The 20,735-nt window shown below is 46.3% G+C and overlaps 1 protein-coding gene and 1 long non-coding RNA gene across 3 annotated transcripts in view; both read left to right on the forward strand.

The window, feature by feature from the left end:
- Window positions 1-12,424, forward strand: part of LOC144380623 (uncharacterized) — a 56,714-nt gene extending 44,290 nt beyond the window's left edge. Inside the window, exons 2-3 of the long non-coding RNA XR_013444849.1 lie at window positions 11,067-11,131; window positions 12,388-12,424. This is a non-coding gene — a long non-coding RNA (uncharacterized LOC144380623). The remainder of the gene's footprint in view (window positions 1-11,066; window positions 11,132-12,387) is intronic.
- The window catches only part of COL4A6 (collagen type IV alpha 6 chain), a 274,523-nt gene that overhangs the window by 198,104 nt on the left and 55,684 nt on the right, over window positions 1-20,735 (forward strand). For both annotated transcript variants that reach the window (XM_078065428.1, XM_078065427.1), the window contains exons 4-5: window positions 14,189-14,323; window positions 15,547-15,591. In XM_078065428.1, the coding sequence (XP_077921554.1) occupies window positions 14,189-14,323; window positions 15,547-15,591 (180 nt within the window). The remainder of the gene's footprint in view (window positions 1-14,188; window positions 14,324-15,546; window positions 15,592-20,735) is intronic.

Raw genomic sequence — 20,735 nt, forward strand, 5'->3', positions numbered from 1 at the left:
GGGTGGGAGGAAAGATTTTTGTTTTACTTTTTGGCATCAGGCAGACAAGAGCATGTTTTGAAGACTGAAGGAAAGCAACCAGTCCAGAAGATATAAGGGGGAGGAAGGGTAGTTACTAGAGTAGGGTAGGATAGGAGGGCTCCCCTGAGCCCTGGTGCCATCTACCTGGCAATTGCTCATTGAAAGCAAGCTTTGCTCTACACCTTGATTCAAACGTTCCCCTAGTCATGCCCCTTCACTTCACCCTTGGGAGATCTTCCCTCTCCCATATGGCCTTACTAGAGCTCCCCCGCATTTCGCCCCCCCCCCTTACTTTCTTTTCTTCTTCTGAGTTCCAGGGAATGGTTAAAACTGGACTAAACACACCTCTCTTTGTCAGTCAGCAAGTCAAGAGAAGCAATTAGCTGCTGGGTTCTCAGGCCAAAGGACCTGAAGCTCTCAAAGCCTTGAAGGGGAAAGAAAGCACTCGAAGGTTTGTTTACCACTCAGCCTGAGGGGACAACAGTCACTATTCTTGGCTAGGACAGGCTTCACTGGGGACTTTATCTCTGCGGAATTCTCTGTTAACTTTTTCTGTGACGTTGCTGGCGCCAGACCTAGAAGCTTTGAAAAACCTCATGAAACCAGAGAATGAAAAAAAAAAAAAAGTGGTGATGGATGGAGAGGTAAGGGGCCATAGGGCCTGTTGCCCCGTTAACCTCCCCAGACCAGGCCCCTGGACTGGCTGGCAGCTTTTTAATCTCTTTTTCTACCCCAGGTCCTAAGGTTTGGCTAGTTTTGCTTCCCTCCCCAGTGTCCCACCTGGATTCCTCTCAGAAGAGTTTCCTGATTCATCCCTAGCTCTGCTTTCTCTGGGAAGCAGATCATTGCTGCAAGACATTGCTACTGTCACTAAGGGAACAGTTGGGCAGAGCACGATGTGACAAAAATGTAAATGACACTCTAGAGGTGGGGAAGGTAGAGTGAGCTGTGAGCATGTGAGCTGCCTGCTTCCCCCCTTACGCATGGCGTGGACTCTGCGTTGGCTAAAGCCATCGCCCTTCGAATTGGGCGCTAGACCCAACTACAAGGTCTTTAGTCTTCGGTACGTGTGGCCTGGCATGGCTAACGGTGGATTTTTCTCCACACATGAATCTCCAGGTTGTGCTCTCTGGCTCCCGATTTGTCCTGACGGCACTGACTCAAGTCCTCAGTGCTCTTCCTAATTCATAGCTACAGCTAGTTCAGACTTCTCGCTTTGAGCAAAGCCAGCTTTTCTAGTCAGTAATTTGTTTATCAGGAATTGCTAGCTCGCTTCTGGATCATTCTCCAGCCTGGACCCCAAGATCAGCGATGTCAACAAGGCTCTCACATCCTCCTATTGGACCTATCCGTCTCCCCCACCCCCATCTTCACCCCCAGTACTTTTGAGGTCTGTGCTAGAGCCCAAGCCTGGAAAACCCCCACCACCTGCTTTGCCTGCTCCAGGTCCTGGGCTGCCAAAGTATTGTTTGAGGAAAGCTTCCTCGACAAAAGCATGTTCTCTAGTGTCAGCAGAGCTCCCAGGGCTGCTTGGCAGCCCTTCACACTTTTCTAACAATTGACTTTCTGCCACGTCCCCCATAGCATCTCCTCCCGGCCCTCTCCAGCTGAGCCTCAGCTACCCTCACTCTTAATGTAACCTCGCTTCCGACATTGCGAAAATGGAGGTCCATTTGAAATGGACTTTCTCCACTTACCTCTCACCAAAACTTGGCCTGGGCCTTTTTTTTTTTTTTTTTTAATGCATCCTCCTCCACTCTTTCCTTTGGAGGAATAAAAGGCCCTCCTCTATTTCTAAGACAAACTTATCAACATCCTTTGGTTGGGTTCAGAGTCATATCCCTCCTGTCTTCCTCTGCCTTATGACATACTCGTGTGTGTACATAACTCATCTTTCTGACTCAGACGGACGTCTCCAGGGCAAAGTCCATGGTATGTTTCTTTCTGAGTTCCCAACATGGAGTACCGTGGCTGACACGTAGTAAGCACTCAACAAATGTTTACTAAATTGGTTAAGTTATGAGGGGACCACGTAGATTGACTTGGGTTCTTTGTCCTTGGTGCATCTACTTAATGGGTTACTAAGGGTGCCACTGGGCATCAGGAAAGATGAAGGGAAGAATCAGGAAGACTCGATGAGGTCCAGAACGAGGGTTTTTGGTGGAGTTACGTGACATGGTAGTGGGAATTTTTTTTTTAACCTAGAATTGACCCATCACTTTATAAAGGGAGTAGAGGAAAGAGCACTAGACTGGGAGTAAGAAGGTCTGGCTGTGCTGCTCATAATCTGTGTGGCCATGGACAAGTTCATTAACCTCTGGGCCTCAATTATTTTCTCTAGTTCGAGGACAAGGTTATTATGAACATTAAATGGAGTTGTGGATGGGCAAACACTTGGAAATCTGAATCACCTCTCCAATGCAAGCTTGTAGCTCTTATTCTTTTATTTTTAAGATTTTATTTATTTGAGAGAAAGAGAGAGAAAAAATGAGCAGCGGGGAGGGGCAGAGGGAGAGAGAGAGAGAGAAGCAGGCTCCAAGCTGAGCAGGGAGCCCAACGCGGGGCTCGATCCCAGGACCCTGGGATCATGACCTGAGCTGAAGGCAGATGCCCAACTGACTGAGCCACCCAGGCGCCCCTTGTAGCTCTTATTCTTGATGCCACTATGCTTCTGGAGCTTCTACTTCTCATCTGTACCACAGCTGCCATCACCACTATGGCCCGTCTTTCCTATTGCACACAGCGCTAGATTTCACCTCAGCTTCTAATTAACCATCACATAAAAGGAAAAGATACCAGGATTGTGGAACCCTTGCTCTCCAGACCCCCTTCCCATATCCTTTTTGGCTTGTACGTGTCTGTGTGGATGACTTTACTTGTCGTTAGGGACTACTGCATAGGTGGGGGAGAAGTAAATCATCCTAGCTTCTGGAATTCAAATCCATGGCTGGCTGAGAGGTATATGGTGGACTATGCCAGAATACCAGCAAGCCCTGCCATTTTAACAGCCTCCTGTGCCTACGGGCCTATATATTTGGGTTGGAATGTGTATCTCTTTATCTGCATGGGTGTGGATCTGAATCCTCCTCTGGTTCTAAATGAATACAGGGGTGTGGCTCTGCCAGAGAACCACTGAGACTATGTGAGTAAGTTGTTCTCCCTTCCATGCCCTTCCCTCCCCTTTCAGAGCTCCCTGAGCTCTTTGGCAAGGGTCCCAACAGGGAATTTCTTTGATCCTACCTTCCTTTTATTCTTCTGTTTAAAGAGCAGTAGTTGGTTACTCCATGTTCCCTCCAACTCCCAAACCTTGATGGCTGCTCATCAGAAACTTGGGGAAGCCAGTATTGATCCAGAGGCAATCAGCTCACATCAGCTCAGTATTGGGCCAGAGGTTGTACAGTATATCAATGATGGGTAATTTATTGTGTCAGAGAAAAAGGCCACAAGTATTCCTTGTTGTCTAATGGAATAGATACACTGCAGCAAAAATTGCTGTCAAGTGAGTTCCTGGCAAGTCCTGTTTCACTTTGATTTTTCTAATAAAACCATGGCTATGTTTCTGCTAGAAATGCTAAAAGAAAAAGATCAGCTTCGGGTTGTAATTAAACCATGTATTTTAAACCACATTTTAAAAAACTACAATAATAAGATGATAGTGCAGGTCCAATCATTTTTAAACTATAATTAGAATCCTGTGCTAGACAGTCAATTTGTCCCCACCTTTCTCAGCTTTAAATTCTGCTCTTCATTTCATTCAATTTTTTTTTTTTTTACCTACTGAAACCTCCTCCTCGTGAGCCTTTTATTGATTTCAGAGCTTCCTGCCTTATAAACCTAGTAAATGGGCGTTTTTAAAAATTGGGAGTTTGGTTATTAGAGTTTTATTTTTCCCCCAAAGCAAAGCTTTGTCGATAGAATAAACCCTCAGCCCCTCTCACATACACTGTCTTAACTGATGCTCCAAGCAACCCAGGAAGTAGGTGGGGCATATAATAGTTCTATTTTGCTGATGAGAAAACTAAGGCCTAGAGATCAATTGACTTTCTCAAGATCATCCAGCTAGAAAGTGAGAACGGGGAATAGAACCTAAACCTCAAGATTCTGTTTTATTTTTTTTTATTTTTTTTTTTTTTTGGTTTTTATTTTTTATTTTTTTTTTTAAATTTTTTATTGTTATGTTAATCCCCATACATTACATCATTAGTTTTAGATATAGTGTTCCATGATTTATTGTTTGTGCATAACACCCAGTGCTCCATGTCAAGATTCTGTTTTAAACAGGAGGTTTTTCTGAGAAGCAATGACAACATCAATCCAAGTTTATTAGAAGGCTTTCTTAAGAGTCCTGGGCCATCAAATCATACACAAGTTGCCTTCTAAATTCAAAGAAGGAAAACAAAATTATGGCAAAGTAAGGATTTCAAGTTTTTCTGACACATCTATCAGTTTTAGGTGAAATTCGTCCCAAGAAGAGCCATATTTATTTTCTCATGCAGTCCAGAAACTCAGTACATGCTTTGTAGTACACTGGGGCTCTTTGTATAGACTCTGTGCCCATTCAAAGGGGTGTGGGGGGCTCATTCAACTATCTGTAATGCTTACAAGAGTGGTTGTTCTGTTTTGTTTTTTTTAATGGCTTGTTATTGGTCATAGTTATAGTTTTATTTGATTTTTGGTTCTTAGATTTCCCAGTTACGATATTGACACAAAAGTCTGGTCTGGTTTCTGATGTCGTTTTATGAGACCTGAAAATTCTTCATCAACTTATTTGCTTCTATCTAGCAGACATCTCTGCTTCATCCTATTTTAACAATTATTGGCATTCCCCGGGGGCAAGGGAAACTATAACACGTTTAAAGACAAAATTCTCCAATTTCTGCTTAGCACAATGATCATCAAATTAGTATCCTGTGCCTCTATTCCCTTTTCTGCTCCTAATTTAATATGCTAGCATTAAGGACTCATAGCACATCAGAATTTGTCTTCATGAGCCTAGTAAACTGTCCATAATCCACAGAGCAATTAAGGAGGCCATTTTAACTGTGGAACAATTAAAAAATGAGGAGGAGGAGGAGGAGGGGGACGAACAGGAGGAGGCGGGAAGAAATTAAAAAGATATCGCCCCGTTTTTTTAAAAAAAAATCTGGGAAGTGTCATACCTTGAACTGCCTTTTAGGACTTAATTTATTAATTCCATTGAGTTTCTGTTAAATGTTACCTGTTCCAGTGAGAAATTTGGGCCAGTTGAGATCAGTTGTTCTGCTAGCAATGAAAATGACGGTATTTTCTGCCCAGAGTAGCTCTCATTGCCCCTTTTCAAGTGGGTTTGGGATTCTACATTCAGAACATTATTCGATGCAGAGAGGCGATGTAGCTTGGTGGGAGCAGAGGCTTTCGTATCACCAAAATTAGCTTCGCCATTGTCTGATGTGTAACCTCAAGCAGGTTTCTTACCCTCTCTGTATTTGGATTTCAGTTTCCTCACCTGTAAAATAAGTCTAATACCCACCCATTGGGGCTATTAGAGAGATGGATTAGAGGAGATGGGATTTAGTAAGTACTTGGTAGAAAGAAGGTCATTATTATGTTTTAGAAGAGGTATGTTAGGGGACCCTGGCTGGCTCAGTTGGTAGAGCTTGCAATTCTTGATCACAGGGTCATGAGTTCAAGCCCCACGTTGGGCATGGAACCTACTTTAAAAAAAATTTTTTTTAAAAGTCATTCTTTTTTTTTTTTTAAGATTTTATTTATTTGACAGAGAGAGAGCGAGAGAGGGAACACAAGCGGGGGGAGTGGGAGAGGGAGAAGCAGGCTTCCCGCTAAGCAGGGAGCCCGATGCAGGGCTCGATCCCAGGACCCTGAGATCATGACCTGAGCCCAAGGCAGACGCTTAACGACTGAGCCACCCAGGCACCCCCCCCCCAAATTTTTTTAATTAAAAAAAAAATAGAAGAGAAATGTGAATGAACATGTAGAAGGGAGGGATGCAGAGTGTTGCCTAGTAAGAGTTAACTTTATCACTCAGGGAGGTGTCTTTCCGAACATTTCAACAAGCTCACAATAGCCACTGGAATGGGTGTGTGTGTGTCTTTGCAAACAAAACGTGTAGATGCATGTCTTCATGCCTGGGCTGGCTGCTTCAAACACTGATTATAGCTTAAGAACTAGAAAATAAATGTGTTTTCCTTTGAGTGTTGAGGGCGAGCCTCTGATACTGCTTCTTAGCTGTGGCAGACGCTAACCATTTGGGAGGTTCACACTTTGCTAGACACTGATGACCATTCATGTATGTAGGTAGGTCTGTATGTGGATGGACAGGTTGCTGGCCAACTGTGGGTGATGCTATCCTCATCAAGCTGAACCAGGGCTTTCTTGGCTACAAAATGGGTCTATCTGGATGATACGAGTCTTTGTCATACACTAGACCTGTTCTTCGCCTACTGGTGTTCTTTCTCCCTTATTTACTTCTGCACACAATGCTGGCCCATTAGTGCTATTACTAGGAGAGTGGAGTGTAGGCCTCTGTGGAAGGCTATCCTACCCCCATATGTTGCAACAGAAGGAGCACAGAGTTGATTGGGAGGCCCTGATCCCAGCTCTGCCACTGACCAACTGAATGACATTAGCAAGCCCAGTTGGCTAACTGCTATGCAGTTTGGTGCCCTCAGCCTACCACCCAGATGTATTGTGATCTTCCAAAGGAACGGTGAAAGGAGAAGCAGCCGGAAGTGTCTTAAGTATTCTGCCCTTGGGGGTGTTAGCATTAGTTTCTTTCTTACCACATATTTCATGGCTAGGAGCGAGACTCCAACTACTCAGGCCAGAGTCTGATAAGTTCTTGCATTTCCTCCTCCCCAGCCCTATGGTTAAGATGGGAATTCAAGTTGGAACGTAAGTTCAAGCCATCTAGTTCCTAGGCTGGAGGTCAGGGATCTCTGCTTCATTTTCCCCAAAGGCCACTCAGGGCTTTTCCAGGATAACAACAAAGTCTTTTCATCTAATTTTTCCCCTAGCTAATGAGACTTGGGGGTGGCCTTCGCGAAGATTCCCAAGTGCACATTTAATTCTGTATTTCCGTTCATTCCACGGATGCACCTCAAAATAGAGTGTCTACTCCATAGCAGACATGGCATCTCTGGAGATACCATGGTAAAGGTGTCAACTGAGCACCCTGCCCTCTCAGACCTTCGGTCTAGTGAGAGCAACAGGTGCAGAATATCTCCCTACATGGTCCCCAGGTATCTTAATCCCCGCTTCTCCAAAGGTGGACTCCTCATCTTCTACCCAAGACTCTTCTTCCCCTAGGCTTCCTCATGTCAGTGAGGAGATCCACTCAGTTGCCCGATCAAGAAACCTGGGAGTCATCCTTCACACCTCCCTCTGTCTAACCTACCAATTCCAACTAGCACTACAGTGTATGGTTTTTACCCTCTGAAATCACTCTCAGATCTCTCTTTTCCCTGTCTTCACTGCCAGGAACCTAGTCCAGGTCACCATTATTTCTCTTCAGGAGGTCACAGCCTCCTCACTGGGTTCCGTGTCTCTGGTCTTGTTGCCCCATCCTCTCCCTTCCTTTATATGTAGAGTTGATACTGTATGGACTTCGGTTAAGTTCCTTTCCCTTGCTGGGCATCAGCTTCTCCATCCTGAACGGGGTGAGTTCCTAAGTCTTGTGCAGCAATCTTTTCTGCGGTTCTGTGATCAGATGGTTCTCGATTGCACTCTGGGGTGGCTATCTAGACTTCCAACAAAGGTATTGCTGTGCCTGACCGCTGGCTTCTCAGTGTGCATATTCATTCATGCATTTCTCCCTTCATTCAGCATTTACTGAGCTCCCACTGTGTACTAGGCACTGTACTTAGTGCAGGTGATTCAGTGGGGGAATAAGAACATGACTTGTCCTCAAGGAGCTCAATCTGTTGGGGGGTATAGACACAAACAGGAGATCTAGCCCCTTCCGTGAGGTGGGAGTAATCATGGAAGGCTCCGTGGAGGAGCTGATATCTTTTTAATTTTTTTTTAAATTTTTAAAATATTTTTTAGAAAGAGCATGTGCAAGCAAGCGAGTGAGGGGGTTATGAAGGCTAGAGGGAGAGGGAAAGAGAGAATCTTAAGCAGGCTGCACACCCAGTGTGGGACTCGATGCAGGGCTCAATGCAGGGTTTGCTCTCATGACCCTGAGATCATGACCTGAATCGAAATCAAGAGTCAGACACTTAACCGACTGAGCCACCCAGGCGCCCCTGGAGGAGCTGATATCTTGGAGCCTGAATGATAAATAGGAGCTAACTAGGAGAGCAGAGACATGTACAAAGGCCCTGGGACAGGATGCTAAAAGAAAGTAAAGCAAGATTGGAGGATGGCAGACCAATTGGGAGGCTATGGCAACACTCTAGGGGAGACATGAGGAAGACCTGGATGAAGACCATGGGGATAGAGAGAAATGGACAGGTTTGAGTTGCATTTTGGAGGTGGAATTGACAGTCATTGCTGGTGGATTGGATGCAGAAGATGAGGGAAGAGAGGTCATGGAGAACCCTTGAGTTTCTGATTTAGTCAACTTTGTGGATAGACTGTCATTTGCTGAGTTAGTTCCATTTACTCAAGAGGAAGGAGCTGGTTTCAGGAATGGGGTTGAGGAGAAGATGATGAGTTCAGCTTTGGTCATGTCGAGTTTGGGATGGTATATCCAGGTGGAGAGGCCTGGTGAACCATTAGTTATAAGGATCTGGTATACTGAGAAGAGCAATCGGGGCTGGAGGTTCAGACTGGGGAGTCATTAGCATGTAGAGGAAGTTCCTTTAGGAGAATGAGCAGACACTGAAGAGCTGAGTGCCCAGGAGAGCCAAGACACCAACACCAAGTAAGGGGGGCAGTGCTCTCATAGATGTGGGGTGCTGGCATACATGCTCATTCATTCCAGGGCACACATCCCTGCCCCAAAGAGAGTTTCTCAATGATATCTGTGCATCTCCCACTTAAACTTAAGAGAACGAACATTAAAAATACCCAGTCATGGGGCACCTGGGTGGCTCGGTCGTTAATTAGGCGTCTGCCTTGGGCTCAGGTTGATCCCAGGGTCCTGGGATCGAGTCCTGTATTGGGCTCCCTGCTGGGCGGGAAGCCTGCTTCTCCCTCTCCCACTCCCCCTGCTTGTGTTCCGTCTCTCGCTGTCTCTCTCTCTGTCAAATAAATAAATAAAATCTTTAAAAAAAATACTCAATCATAACTTTCCATTTTACCGTAAATGATACCTAAAGAGGGAAGGGAACAGATACTTTCATGCTACCGGCCAGGCGTTGATTAACTCACTTAAATGCCTACAATAACCCTACACCAGAGCTATTGTTTCTTAGAGCTCTAGAGACTCAGTGGTTACGTCACTTGCCCAAGGTCACCTAGCTATTACATGGCAGTAAGGAGATTTGACTCCCGCTCTGTCTGACTCCAGATCCAGCACCACGATACCAGGTAACCACACTACACCGCCTCCTGCTTTAGAATTGGATCCTCAGGAAAGCCTGCACACGCTCCCTTTTCCCTTCTGCTTCATAAATATCATTTGCATCCCCTAGCTTAATGCTTTGCTCTCCATTAAAATACAAATCCCCTTGGGGAGAAGTAAAGCTCTAAGTTGTTGTCAGTCATTTATGCCTCAGTGGCAATGAGTTTCAGATTCTTCCACGGGCTTAAATTTTAATTTGATGGGAGAAGGACACTGGAAACTTCAGGAAGGGATAAAAAGACAGAAAGGGGGCTAATAAGGAAAAGCCAGCCCCCTCTCCGTTTCACACTAGTGCCTAGTCTGAGGCGTGTGCTTTTATGATTCTTCGAGGCTCTTTCTGCGCCTGTGTACCACAACAGTCTCCCCTTCTCCACGGTTTTGCTTTCCGTGGTTTCGGTTACCCGTGGTCAACCGTGGTCCGGAAGCAGATGATCCTCCTTCTGACCTATTCACTAGTAGCCTACCGCTCCGTCACCGCGCCTATGTCGTTCCCCTCACGCCATCTCATCACGTAGGCATTTTACCACCTCACATCATCCCAAGAAGGGTGAGTCCAGAACAGTAAGATATTTTGAGAGAGAGACCACATTCACATAACTTTTTTTTTTTTTTACAGCAAATTGTTAATAGTTTTTCTGTTTTATTATTATTGTCAATCTTGTCCTGTGCCTGGTTTACAAATTAAACTTTATCCCATGTATGTGTGTAGAGGAAAAACGATAGTGTGTGTGTGTGTGTGTGTGTATATATATATATATATATATATATATATATATATATATTGAGGTTTGGTACTATCTGCGGTTTCAGGCCACCACCGGAGGGTGTGGAACACATACCCACGAATAAGGAGGGACTACTGTCTTTCATATGCAGACCCATTACCGGGTCTGTTACCCCAGTGATGTGGGGCTGGAGCTGTGGGTGTGGTCTGATCTAAGGTGACCCGAGACCGCATGCTAGCCCCAATGCCCTGTGGTCAGCAGGAAGCAGGCAGCCTGCACCTCAGTCAGGCACCGCCGTTCCTGGCCTCAGGCACAAGTCCCAGCTCAGTCTCTGGAGAATTCGACCCTGCTGCGCATATTTAAAATCCCTAGCAGATGGAGGCAGGAGAGCTTGTTGGAAAGACTGGGTGGAGTCCCTTCTGCCCTGTCTGGGTCTATTTGCCAAAATAAATGACATGTATGAGGGCAGGGCATTGGTCCAAGCCCATTGAAATTCTGCTATGGCAGGTCCCAACAGTGCTGGTGTTTCAGATTGGCTCTGGGAAATGATCAGAGTTAGGAAGGGAGAAATGATGTGTGAGCATCTGGCTGCCGCAGCCTACTGATGGGGACAGTCCCGGGGCGGGCCCGGGGTAAGGGGGGCAGGCTCAAGGACCCCCTAGGACATCTGCCACTGGCGAACAGGGAAAGGGCCCCACACTGGCAGCCGGCAGTCTGGTTGGGGTCCCACGCTGTTTTCCTCACTAGCTATGGGACCCGAACAAGTCCTTCCCCTTCTCTCGGCCTCTTTTTTCTTCCCCCCATGTATAAAATAGAACCTAGATGAAATGGTCTCCGAGGGCCCTTTCTGCCCGAACATTCTGTGACTCCTCTGACACGGGTTTGATTTCTTTTTTATTTGTAGTGAGAGAGGCCCACCCACCCACCTGCTTATCTGCAGCTGCTGTGTTCTCACACTGACCTCTGCTGGCCATTATGAAAGGTGCCACCGAGCGCTTCTTCGGAGGACCAAATTTAAAAAAAAAAAAAAAGGCAGTTCATCATTGATTTAGGGTTAAGCTTCCTCAGTAGAGTGGGCACAGGGACAGGAACCCCGTGCGTTGGAGACGAGTGAAAAAGAACATCCAGCTGGAAACACCGAGCAAGCATATCTATGACATATCAAATGTGTCCCTCCCTTCTTCCCGTTGTGGTCTTCAGCTGCTGGCCGTGCTCCGCACCACTGTATGATGGTACCGCAGCGGGGAGGAAGAGTCCTCGTCTCGGATCCTATGATCCAGAAGGGCCTGGCGCCCCACTGAGGAGGCAGTTCTAGGCTAGTGGTACCTCAGGGGCCTCAAGACATCCCGCAGGCCCCGCTTCTGGCCCTTAGCTGGGTCTGAGAGCTTTCCAGCCGGGGGCCAGCCCAGAGGCTGTACCCGGAGGTACGCATGCCCCCGAGGGGGATCATTTCAGAAGGCCCTTTGGAAAAAGAAGTAGAATCCAAAGAATCCACGAGTCCTTTAAGAGACTCACTTTAAGCTCTCTGTGGCAAATTCAGCATGGCCGGCCAGCCGAGAGAAAGGGAGCGGGCCAGGGAATCCTGCCTTTTCTCGATGGAATCAGATTTCCTGTTAAGTCCAACCTTAGAATCACCTCACTCCTATGTCTCCTTGGTTACTCTTGCTGAGCGTGTGCTCACAGGGGCAAGAGACCAGAGTTGGACTGTGCCAGCCAGGCCCTGCTCAGGCCCCAGTGATGCAAGCAAGATGGGAACCGGGCCACACCACAATCTGCTCTCTCAGTCCAATGGTTTATCGTGCTCTCCACCTCCCATCCCTTGATGTGAGAAAGCTTTGGGCAGGCCTCAGATTTGGCTCAAGCACTCAGTGCCCTGCTTGCATCCTCTCTGCTAGTAATAACCCGGCCTCAGCAAGCCCATCCTGGGCCCCATCCTGGGCCCCATCCTCCCACCAACCAGTCCCCTCCGTCCCCAACAGCTGGTTCTTATCTGTTTCCCTTGTTCCAGCCTCAGGCAGGCTGGAATTTCAGCCCTGAAATGCTGCCTTCCTCCCATTCGTCCCCTGTCCCCAAACCTCTGAGGGTTCCCTATGCACTCCTCCATCAAGTCTTCAACTTTCCTTCTTTGCTTTCCAGGCCCGCCTCAGTCGGGGGCCCCTCAGCCTTTCCAGTGTGGGCCATGACTCCCCCAAGCCATGGACAGAACGTAAGCATTTCACAAACCCTCCATGGCCAACCCTTTCTTTGTGCTCCTGGACCACTTAGGCTCTGTTTTAGACCTGTACTGTTTGCTGTGGTTTTGTGGACATTAGTCTTGAAAGCTAGGCCTACTTTTTGGACCTCTTTGTTAATTTCTTTGTTAATCCTCAACCCGCCAGCATTATTTTTTTAAGTATTGGTATTGATCTTTTTCTATATATATATACTTACAAGAGTAATAAATGACAATCATTACAAACAAAATTCTAACAGTGGGAGGTAAGAGCATAAAAAGTGAAAGTTCTCATCCCACTCCATCGTTCCCAGAAATAAGCCATTAAGCACTCTGCAGCCTAGCACCCTTTAGAAGTTATATGTTGGGTGCTGGGGAAGGTTGAGTGGTGGGTGGTACCCCCAGAAAATTGCATCTCCTTAGGAAAAACATCTTTGTACTTCTTTGGATGAATTATTGGTCTTCGTGGGCCTAATTGACACTGGAAACTTTACTCCAAAGGCCCCGCACAGCTGGTAGCCACTTGCCCAGTATGTGACTCTAACCACTACCTAAAGCATCTGTCCTGTTTCCAGACTTTTAAAAAGTAATCCTTGAAGGTGAATATTAAAGGGCATGTCTAATGGGCTTTCCTGAGTTTTTCGCAGATCTGTAGGAAATTGCAGACAGTCAGTAAAAGGGCCAAGAGGTGGAGATGGGAAACGTTCATGAAAATAGGCTCTCTACCTGGTATGGCGTGGTGTTCTCTGAGAGGTAAGGCACATTACTAATGGTTTTCATCTTTCTGCCAAGAATATTCAGTACCTACTGGGATTTGTTCTAAATGATAGACTAGCCCGCCTGTGTTGCACCCACTGGAGTTAATTCTCTATCTCGGTCAGCTTTGAAATGTCAGCCTGAACTCTCAGACTTAACTGTTGCAGACACTTTATAACTAACACATTCAAAATCCTCAAGCTGCTCCCTCTTGCTATCATAATTGATACTTAATGGATAGTCTCAGGCTTCTTGAATTTTACACATTCAACACTCTACAGATGGTGGGTTGAAGGGAAAGAGGGAGAAATAGAGAAGGAACAAATCAACAGTGTGTGTGTGTGTGTGTGTGTGTGTGTGTGTGTGTGTGTTCCCTGTAAGCATCTGTTTCCAGTTGCAGTGATGGGGCCCTGGGATCTGCAAACAAAGATGAGCTTTCGCAGGTTGGTCAGCCTATGGGTTTCTGGGTTTTCCCCTCTCTGGATCTTTCTCCCTTCTCCGGAACCCCCACCCCCAACCCAAGGCAATGTTCTTTAGGCCTAGCCATTTCTGGACTTCACTGCAAGTATGGGATTGGCCATTTGAATGTGAGTTACAAAATGTCACGATGCTCTCCAGCATTCTGTTCTTTCACTATTTTGACAATCTGATAGATGGCCTGGCATTAACTAGGAAGAGGACAATATTATCCCGCCTGAATAACTAATCTCCTAAGAAGTACAAAGTTGAAGGATCTTGGTGCACATGAATCTTATTAAATGTGCTTATAAAATATGTTCTATCCAAATAAGCTTAGCAGCCCCGAAAATAGCCTTTTCTGATCTGTGTCTGGAACTTTGGCATGCTTCACAGATCTCTAAGCCAAAATTATTTAGTGAAGTGATGACAGTGTTCTCTGTGCATGGGAAAATGGAAGTGTTGATGTTGAGTCCTCTATTGGCCTAATTGCACCCCTTCTCTCCATCTTAGGGGCGACCGGGACCAATCGGAATTCAAGGTCCAACAGGTCCACAAGGATTTGCCGGCCCTAGTGGTTTAGCAGGGTTGAAAGGAGAAAGAGGCTCCCCAGGCCCCCTGGGACCATATGGACCAAAAGGAGATAAGGTAAAAACACCAGAGCTTGGTTTCTCTTTGACTAATGGACCACACATATGAAGGTGAAAGGTTCTAAATCTCAGTTCTGTTCGTTTATGGAAATAATGCTAATCCTGAGTCCCTTGGTGCCAGGCTACAGACTTTAATAAGAAACAGTCTGGACGATATGCTGCTAATGGATCAACCCATTTCTAGAGACACCCTCATGGAAAGCAAGCCGTAAAGCACATGTGTTGGCTACTTGCTGGACAAGTGGGCTTGCTGGGCTGGGATTTCAGGTGGGTTCGAGGTGGGCATAGGTCAGAAGTTCAATCAGCTGGGCAGGAGAGGTCAGGAATCCAAGCAAGGAGACTGGGAAGCAAAGTGTCAGAATGCTAGGAAGCAGTCTGGGCCACGAAGGTAGGGAAAGAGATGCAAGAAAGGAGATTGATCATGTCATGGTAGCTGGCTGAGTTTAGCAGCTTAGTTTATGTTCCCTGCAGATTTTAATCACCTCCTATTCACCCCACTGTTAAGGGAGGGATTCCCACCCTAGGGTTCTGGGGATGGCAGAAGACATGACCCCTGACCTCGGATGGAAGAGATTGACATCAGGTTTATTAGCCACCTATACTCACAGCACAGGGTAGAAGGACACCACACACCACGCAGGGCCACATGGTGTGTGGGGGGAGGTGCACTCTGGAACAGAATAAACCAGAAGGGGCTGTGAGAGGTAGCCTTCGTAGTGTCAAAAGGGTGAGGTGCCCTTTGGTTCCCATGGGAGGCTGTGGTTGGCTTGTTTGAATAATTTAATGAGCCATCAGGGACTGAAACCCACGACTCAGGGATAAGCAGGAAGTGCACCTGCTCTGTTTGATAAGGAGGGCCATTTCCCTAGGAGACCTTATCTATGGGAGCAGAGAAGACAGGGGAACTTGGGGCTAGGCCTTTAGAGGCCTCCCAGTTTTCCCAGATGTCAAGGCAGCATGTAATATTGAGCTATTATTTTTGGTCTGGCACCATATTGCTCAAGATAAAAACTGGTCTCAGAACACAAACATATTTAAGACCTTGGGTAGAGGCAAGTAATCACCTGGACCTGGAGTAGGGAGCAAGGTGACACAATGTGGAGAGGGAGGTGCACAACACTTCTTAACTTAGGTCATGAATCATGTGAAAGAACCCACTGAATCTAGTGGAGATCAATTAGATTGTGTCTTACACCTTCCTCTTCCTACTCCTTGTTTTAGGGTCCCATGGGAGTTCCTGGCTTTCTCGGCATCAATGGGATTCCGGTGAGTATGTCCCCAGAGGCATTTTTCAACACCACTTCTAGGTCGTGCCTCACGGCGCACTCACCTTGGCCTTCACCACATCCTGTTTCACACAAGCGTGGTCTGGGTCAAGTGTTGAGATGCTTGATGTTCAGGCTTGAAGCGAAGTGGTTGCACTCACTTCCCCGGGGCTTTAGTTACAGGTAGCACTAAATCAGCCAGCTGGGACATGTGCGGGCATAACTGTCAATACGTTAGCCAAAAAGAATTAGGTCTTGTGGGTCGAGGGGAGCTTTAACCGGAGATGATGTGTGGAGACACACATCAGAGCGCATGCATACTCATTATAAGAAAATTAAGGAAAAAAAGAATATTTAGAGGATACATAAAATTAGGCAGAAAAATACTTAGTGTTATCTCAATACATTTTGTTCCAGTGATTTGTTCTCTTCAGCCTTATCTCATTCCAGAGTGAATTTCCCTTTAGTTTGTACAGAGCGACTATTCCAAAGATCGCACAGAGACAGCCCCTTCCCTTTATCCTGAGGACCTGGTTTTGCTGGAGATAAGTGAGGAATTTGGAGCTTACAGACATCTCCTTTTCCCATTTTATCTGGTCCAACCCCTTGGTTGCTCCATTTTCACCCTGTATCCTTATTTACCCCACCACTGGAGAGTCCATGATTAACATTTTGCCAGCCTTTAAAATACAGTATTTGCAACTTGCTGCTGTCATTTTTTAGTTCTGCCTTTTGGCACGTGTCTAGATATCTAATCTGTAGCCTGGGCTGTGTTTGTCTATAGCAATGGTTTTCAGCCTTCTTTCAGAGAAGACCCAAAGGTTGTGTGGAAGGAAGCTCAGTGTACGAATCAGGGAAAAGTGGAGCTTCTTTGTTTGAGGGAGGTTTTAGAGCCTGCTTTTATCCTTCCAACAACCTCGAAGGGTTTCTTCTGAAGCATATCTAAGAACAGTTTGGCAAATCCTGGACTTAACAGCTTCTTGCGTTATACTGTGTTATCATCTAGTATCAAGGAAGGGGGCATAAACCTCCTTGTGCCAGTCTGTAGGTATTTCTCGTGCACTCGCTAGATGCTGTCTCTCTACTACGGGGATACAGAAAAAGCGTATGGATCTACCCTCAAAGATATTATCATCTGGGGGCATCTGGGTGGCTCAGCCGGTTGAGCGTCTGCCTTTGGCTCAGGTCATGATCCCGGGGTCCTGGGATCGAGCCCCACATCAGGCTCCCTGCTCAGTGGGAAGCCTGCTTCTCCCTCTCCCTGCCTGTATGCTCTCTCTCTCTCTCTCTCTCAAATAAATAAAATATTTTAAAAAGATATTATCATCTGATCCATTTTCTTTCCAGCTCTAGTGTACAGTTGTGGAGTTGGAGGACAGAGTCTTGTTTCCTTATATTTGTTATCTGTATCAACAAATCGGCCATCAGAATTCTGCATTTTAGCCAACTGCAGAGTCTGCAAAATGCCCAGAAATGGGCCAGCAGGGACATAAGTGGATGGGGTTAGCTGTCCTTTCATGACATCCTCTGGCATTTTCCCCTGGCTGTCTTCCTATCGGCACTTTATCCAGAGTCTCCGCTCGGATTGTGTGTCTTCTGGGAGCCAGTGGGTAAGGAAAATGAGAAAGCTGGAGAGCGCCTCTTCCATTCCTCCTGTGGAGCTGAGTGGGGGATTTGGAGCTTACAGCAGCACTGGGCTCTTCCTCCTGCAGTCTCTTTTTAATGGGGGCTGGAAGGAAGCGAATCCTGTGACACAGAGGCTGATTTCAATTCTGAACTGGGACATGCCCCAGAGTCCAGCTGGATACTTCTCTCTCCAGTGTGTGGCCAGGAGAGCGCTAGGGCTTGCAGGAATTGCTCACTTCTCTCTGGGGCTTCATTGCTTGGGAGAATGAGGTACAGGTGTCCAGATTCTTCCAAATGAATGCACTGCTCCCGATAGAAGTCCCCACTCCCTTGGCCCTTCCCTTGACCAAAGGTTGTCCATGTTTGCTTTTGACCATTGATTGCTTTAGCTTCAGGCTCCAAGACTCTCTTACTCCGTGAAATTATCCTCCCTTGTTCCTTCCCTCTCCTCCAGCAGTTCAAGATGTATCTATTGGGCACCTTCTGTTTGCTGCTTACCTCTCCCTTCCATCTCTAATCTCCTAGGAGTCCTCGGTGTCTGTTCCATGTACTCTAGCTCCTTATTACATGTGGCCCACGGTATTTATTAGTTGTCTTGTGTGATGGTCTTATCTAGCTTCCTTAAAAGTGCAGAGTACCTCTTCTGCTCCACTCGGAGGCCTCAGAGACCCCAGGGCTGAATTCACCACATACTAGAACGCTGGAAATATCTGTGGGACTGGCTCCAACCCCTACTGCCCACACAAGCAACAGTTGTCAGTCTGGCAGGACTCCCTCAGACACAGGAAGGCGTAGACACCCTTGGCCCAGCCAGACTAATTATTTCGCTTTACTTTCGTCAGCTGAAACCAACAGCTTTCCCAACACATCTTACTAAACTGGATCACTGCACAAATCTGATTCCCCACTTAATACTGGCTGATCACTAACATATGTGTCACTGGTTTTGGTCCCAAAACTCCATTGTTGCTGCCATGTAGGTAGTTTCAACATGAGTGAGCAAGTAATCATTTTACGATCATCCAAGTCTGTGCACCAAGGGGCACAGCAACCAGTTGGGAGAATGAACAAACACGCATTCATCAAGATAGTCAACATTAGACTAACAGAGACTCGGGGCGGTAGGCTTGTGGTTTTTCATGATATCACAGCTGTGCGTTGGAGCTGTTGGCACCCACAAGAAATGTATGTTTATCAACTGTTTTCAGTTCACATAAGGTTGGGAGCAGAAGTTTTCAAGTTGTCCTTTGCAATGTATGTTTAGCTTTTCTCCTGGAGTTAATCTCAAACATTTCCCTTCCTAGAGACTCATAACTGAACACACCAGATTTATATCTTCAGAGTGAACACAAACCACTCACCAAACAGAAACTTTTCCCTTTGAAATCTGGGTTCTCAGGAACATTGCTTTTCTGGATTACAGCACATCTTCTTATCCTGTGTGTTCGGCACCTTGCAGTTGTATAGAATCATGGTCTCCTCCCTCAAAGAGCTACGTTCCCCTTGAAAACTGACACACACATATGTAAAATCATTAGCTAAAACCAGAAGGGGCCCATTGCCTGAAATGCTGTGGTACTACTGAGAATTCAAAGGAGATAGAACTTCAGCCCGGTGGCATACCCTTGCTGACTTGCCTGGGAGAAGTAGACTTCCTGTTCATTGAGCTCCTATGTAGTAAACAGCCTCGTTTAATTGTAGCCATAAACTGTTCATTTCATTCTGATGTTGACAACAACCCTAGGAGGTAGTATTGTTCATCTCCATTTTTTACGGATGAAGAAACTGAGGCTCAAGCTGGGGAGAGGCAAAGCTGGGATTGGAACACAAGTCTGGCTGACTCAGAACATGCTTTAGCTGTCACCTCAGCTGAACAAGACAAGGCTGACAGGTCTAAGTCAAATGCCAGCGGTTAATTCCAGAGAATTCAGCTAAGGGGGGGAAAGAGTGAACAGGTGCCACCTGGAATCCTGCAGGTAGAAGATATTAGGAATTCAAGCAAGGGGCGCCTGGGTGGCTCAGTCGATGGAGCATCTGACTCTTGATTTCAGCTCAGGTCATGATCTCAGGGTCGTGATATGGGGCCCCACGTCGGGCTCCGCACTCAGCGCAGAATCTGCTTGAGATTCTCTCTCTTCCTCTGCCCCTCTCCCCCCGTCGTGCTCGCTCTCTAAAATAAATAAATTTTTTTTTTAAAAAAAAGGAATTCAGGCAAGAAAACCACAGGATTGGGGCCCAAGTTAAAAAAAAAAAAAATGTAGATACCAAGGGGTAAGAAGTCAGGAAGAGTTTTGGTGTCAAACACAACCAAGTCTCAAGGAGTAAAGTGGGTCCCTAGGACTGAGCCAACCTATTGTCTTTGCCTTAACTCACCCCTGTTACCCAGCTGAGCGATAACCCCTAGCACGTTTGGCTGGGATATTTTAAAGTGGCGATCAGGATCCCGGGAAGAAATAGACACTCCACCTGAAAGGATTAACTGAAGAGAGTGGCGTGAAGGGTATATTTAAAGGATGTAGGCATGATTCAGGGCAACAGCAATGGATTGCAAAGCAGCTGACACAAAAGCTTTGGCTGCCCTGAGGCCCAAAGGGGAAAGAAAGAACAGTGATAGTGGAACCGGACACTGGACACTGGTCAGACCTGGAGCCAAGGAATAGTGGCTGCTCAATGAAGACTTGTAGAGAAATGTGGCCATTGTCTGAAATATGGCCAGGGAGGGAGGGCGTGAGGGAAATAAACAACCCGTGCTCTTTCTCCTCCTGCTCTTTGATCTTCTGCCTGTGTCTCCCAGTGGCCAGAGACAACTGGGAGACAGAGAGAAAGGGAGCCTAGGCAGCACCGTTCATAAAGTTCAGCCTCCCAAGGCACAGATCTGGGGAAGGTGGAGCGTGGATCTTCAGGGCAAACAAGTAGAGCCATTTCATTTGGGAATAAAATGTTGACGACTTAGTAAGCTGTTCTCGGTGTCCCCAGCACAGCTAAAATTCGTCACCTGAGTCTGAGCAGGTTTATTGTCAAGATAAGTTTCTTGACCGTTCTTCTGTTCTTAGCATTCCCTGAGTCCAGCAGTCTAGACTCATACTTTTGTATCAGTAGACTATCTCCTACCACTGTAATAACAATGAAACTGTATCAAAATCTTATGGAGCATTTTCTCAGTAAGAATTTGACAAAAGCTCGTTTCCCCTAATGATTCAAAAAGTTGAGTTGCGAATGTGTGGCACGTTTTCCTCAAATTATGAAATATCCATGGTTGGCTTTAAAAAGTGCATGTGGCAGGGTTGGAGTCAACCTTTTATTGACCCGTCCAGATTTCTGGGCTTTCAGGTCATCTCTTTGCTCCGTAACCCAACACACACCCCGCTTTTGACAGATTTTAAAAGATCTGTTCCCTACAAAAAGGTGGACTCTAAGCCCAACTCTGGGAAACTCTTGAATTCTGATCAATCATGTGAATGATTGCTAATCCCCCCGGCAAAACAACTGTCTCAGTAGCAAGTATGGAGAAGAGGCGAA

The sequence above is a fragment of the Halichoerus grypus genome, chromosome X, assembly GCF_964656455.1.
Source record: "Halichoerus grypus chromosome X, mHalGry1.hap1.1, whole genome shotgun sequence".
NCBI classification, from domain to species: Eukaryota; Metazoa; Chordata; class Mammalia; order Carnivora; family Phocidae; genus Halichoerus; species Halichoerus grypus.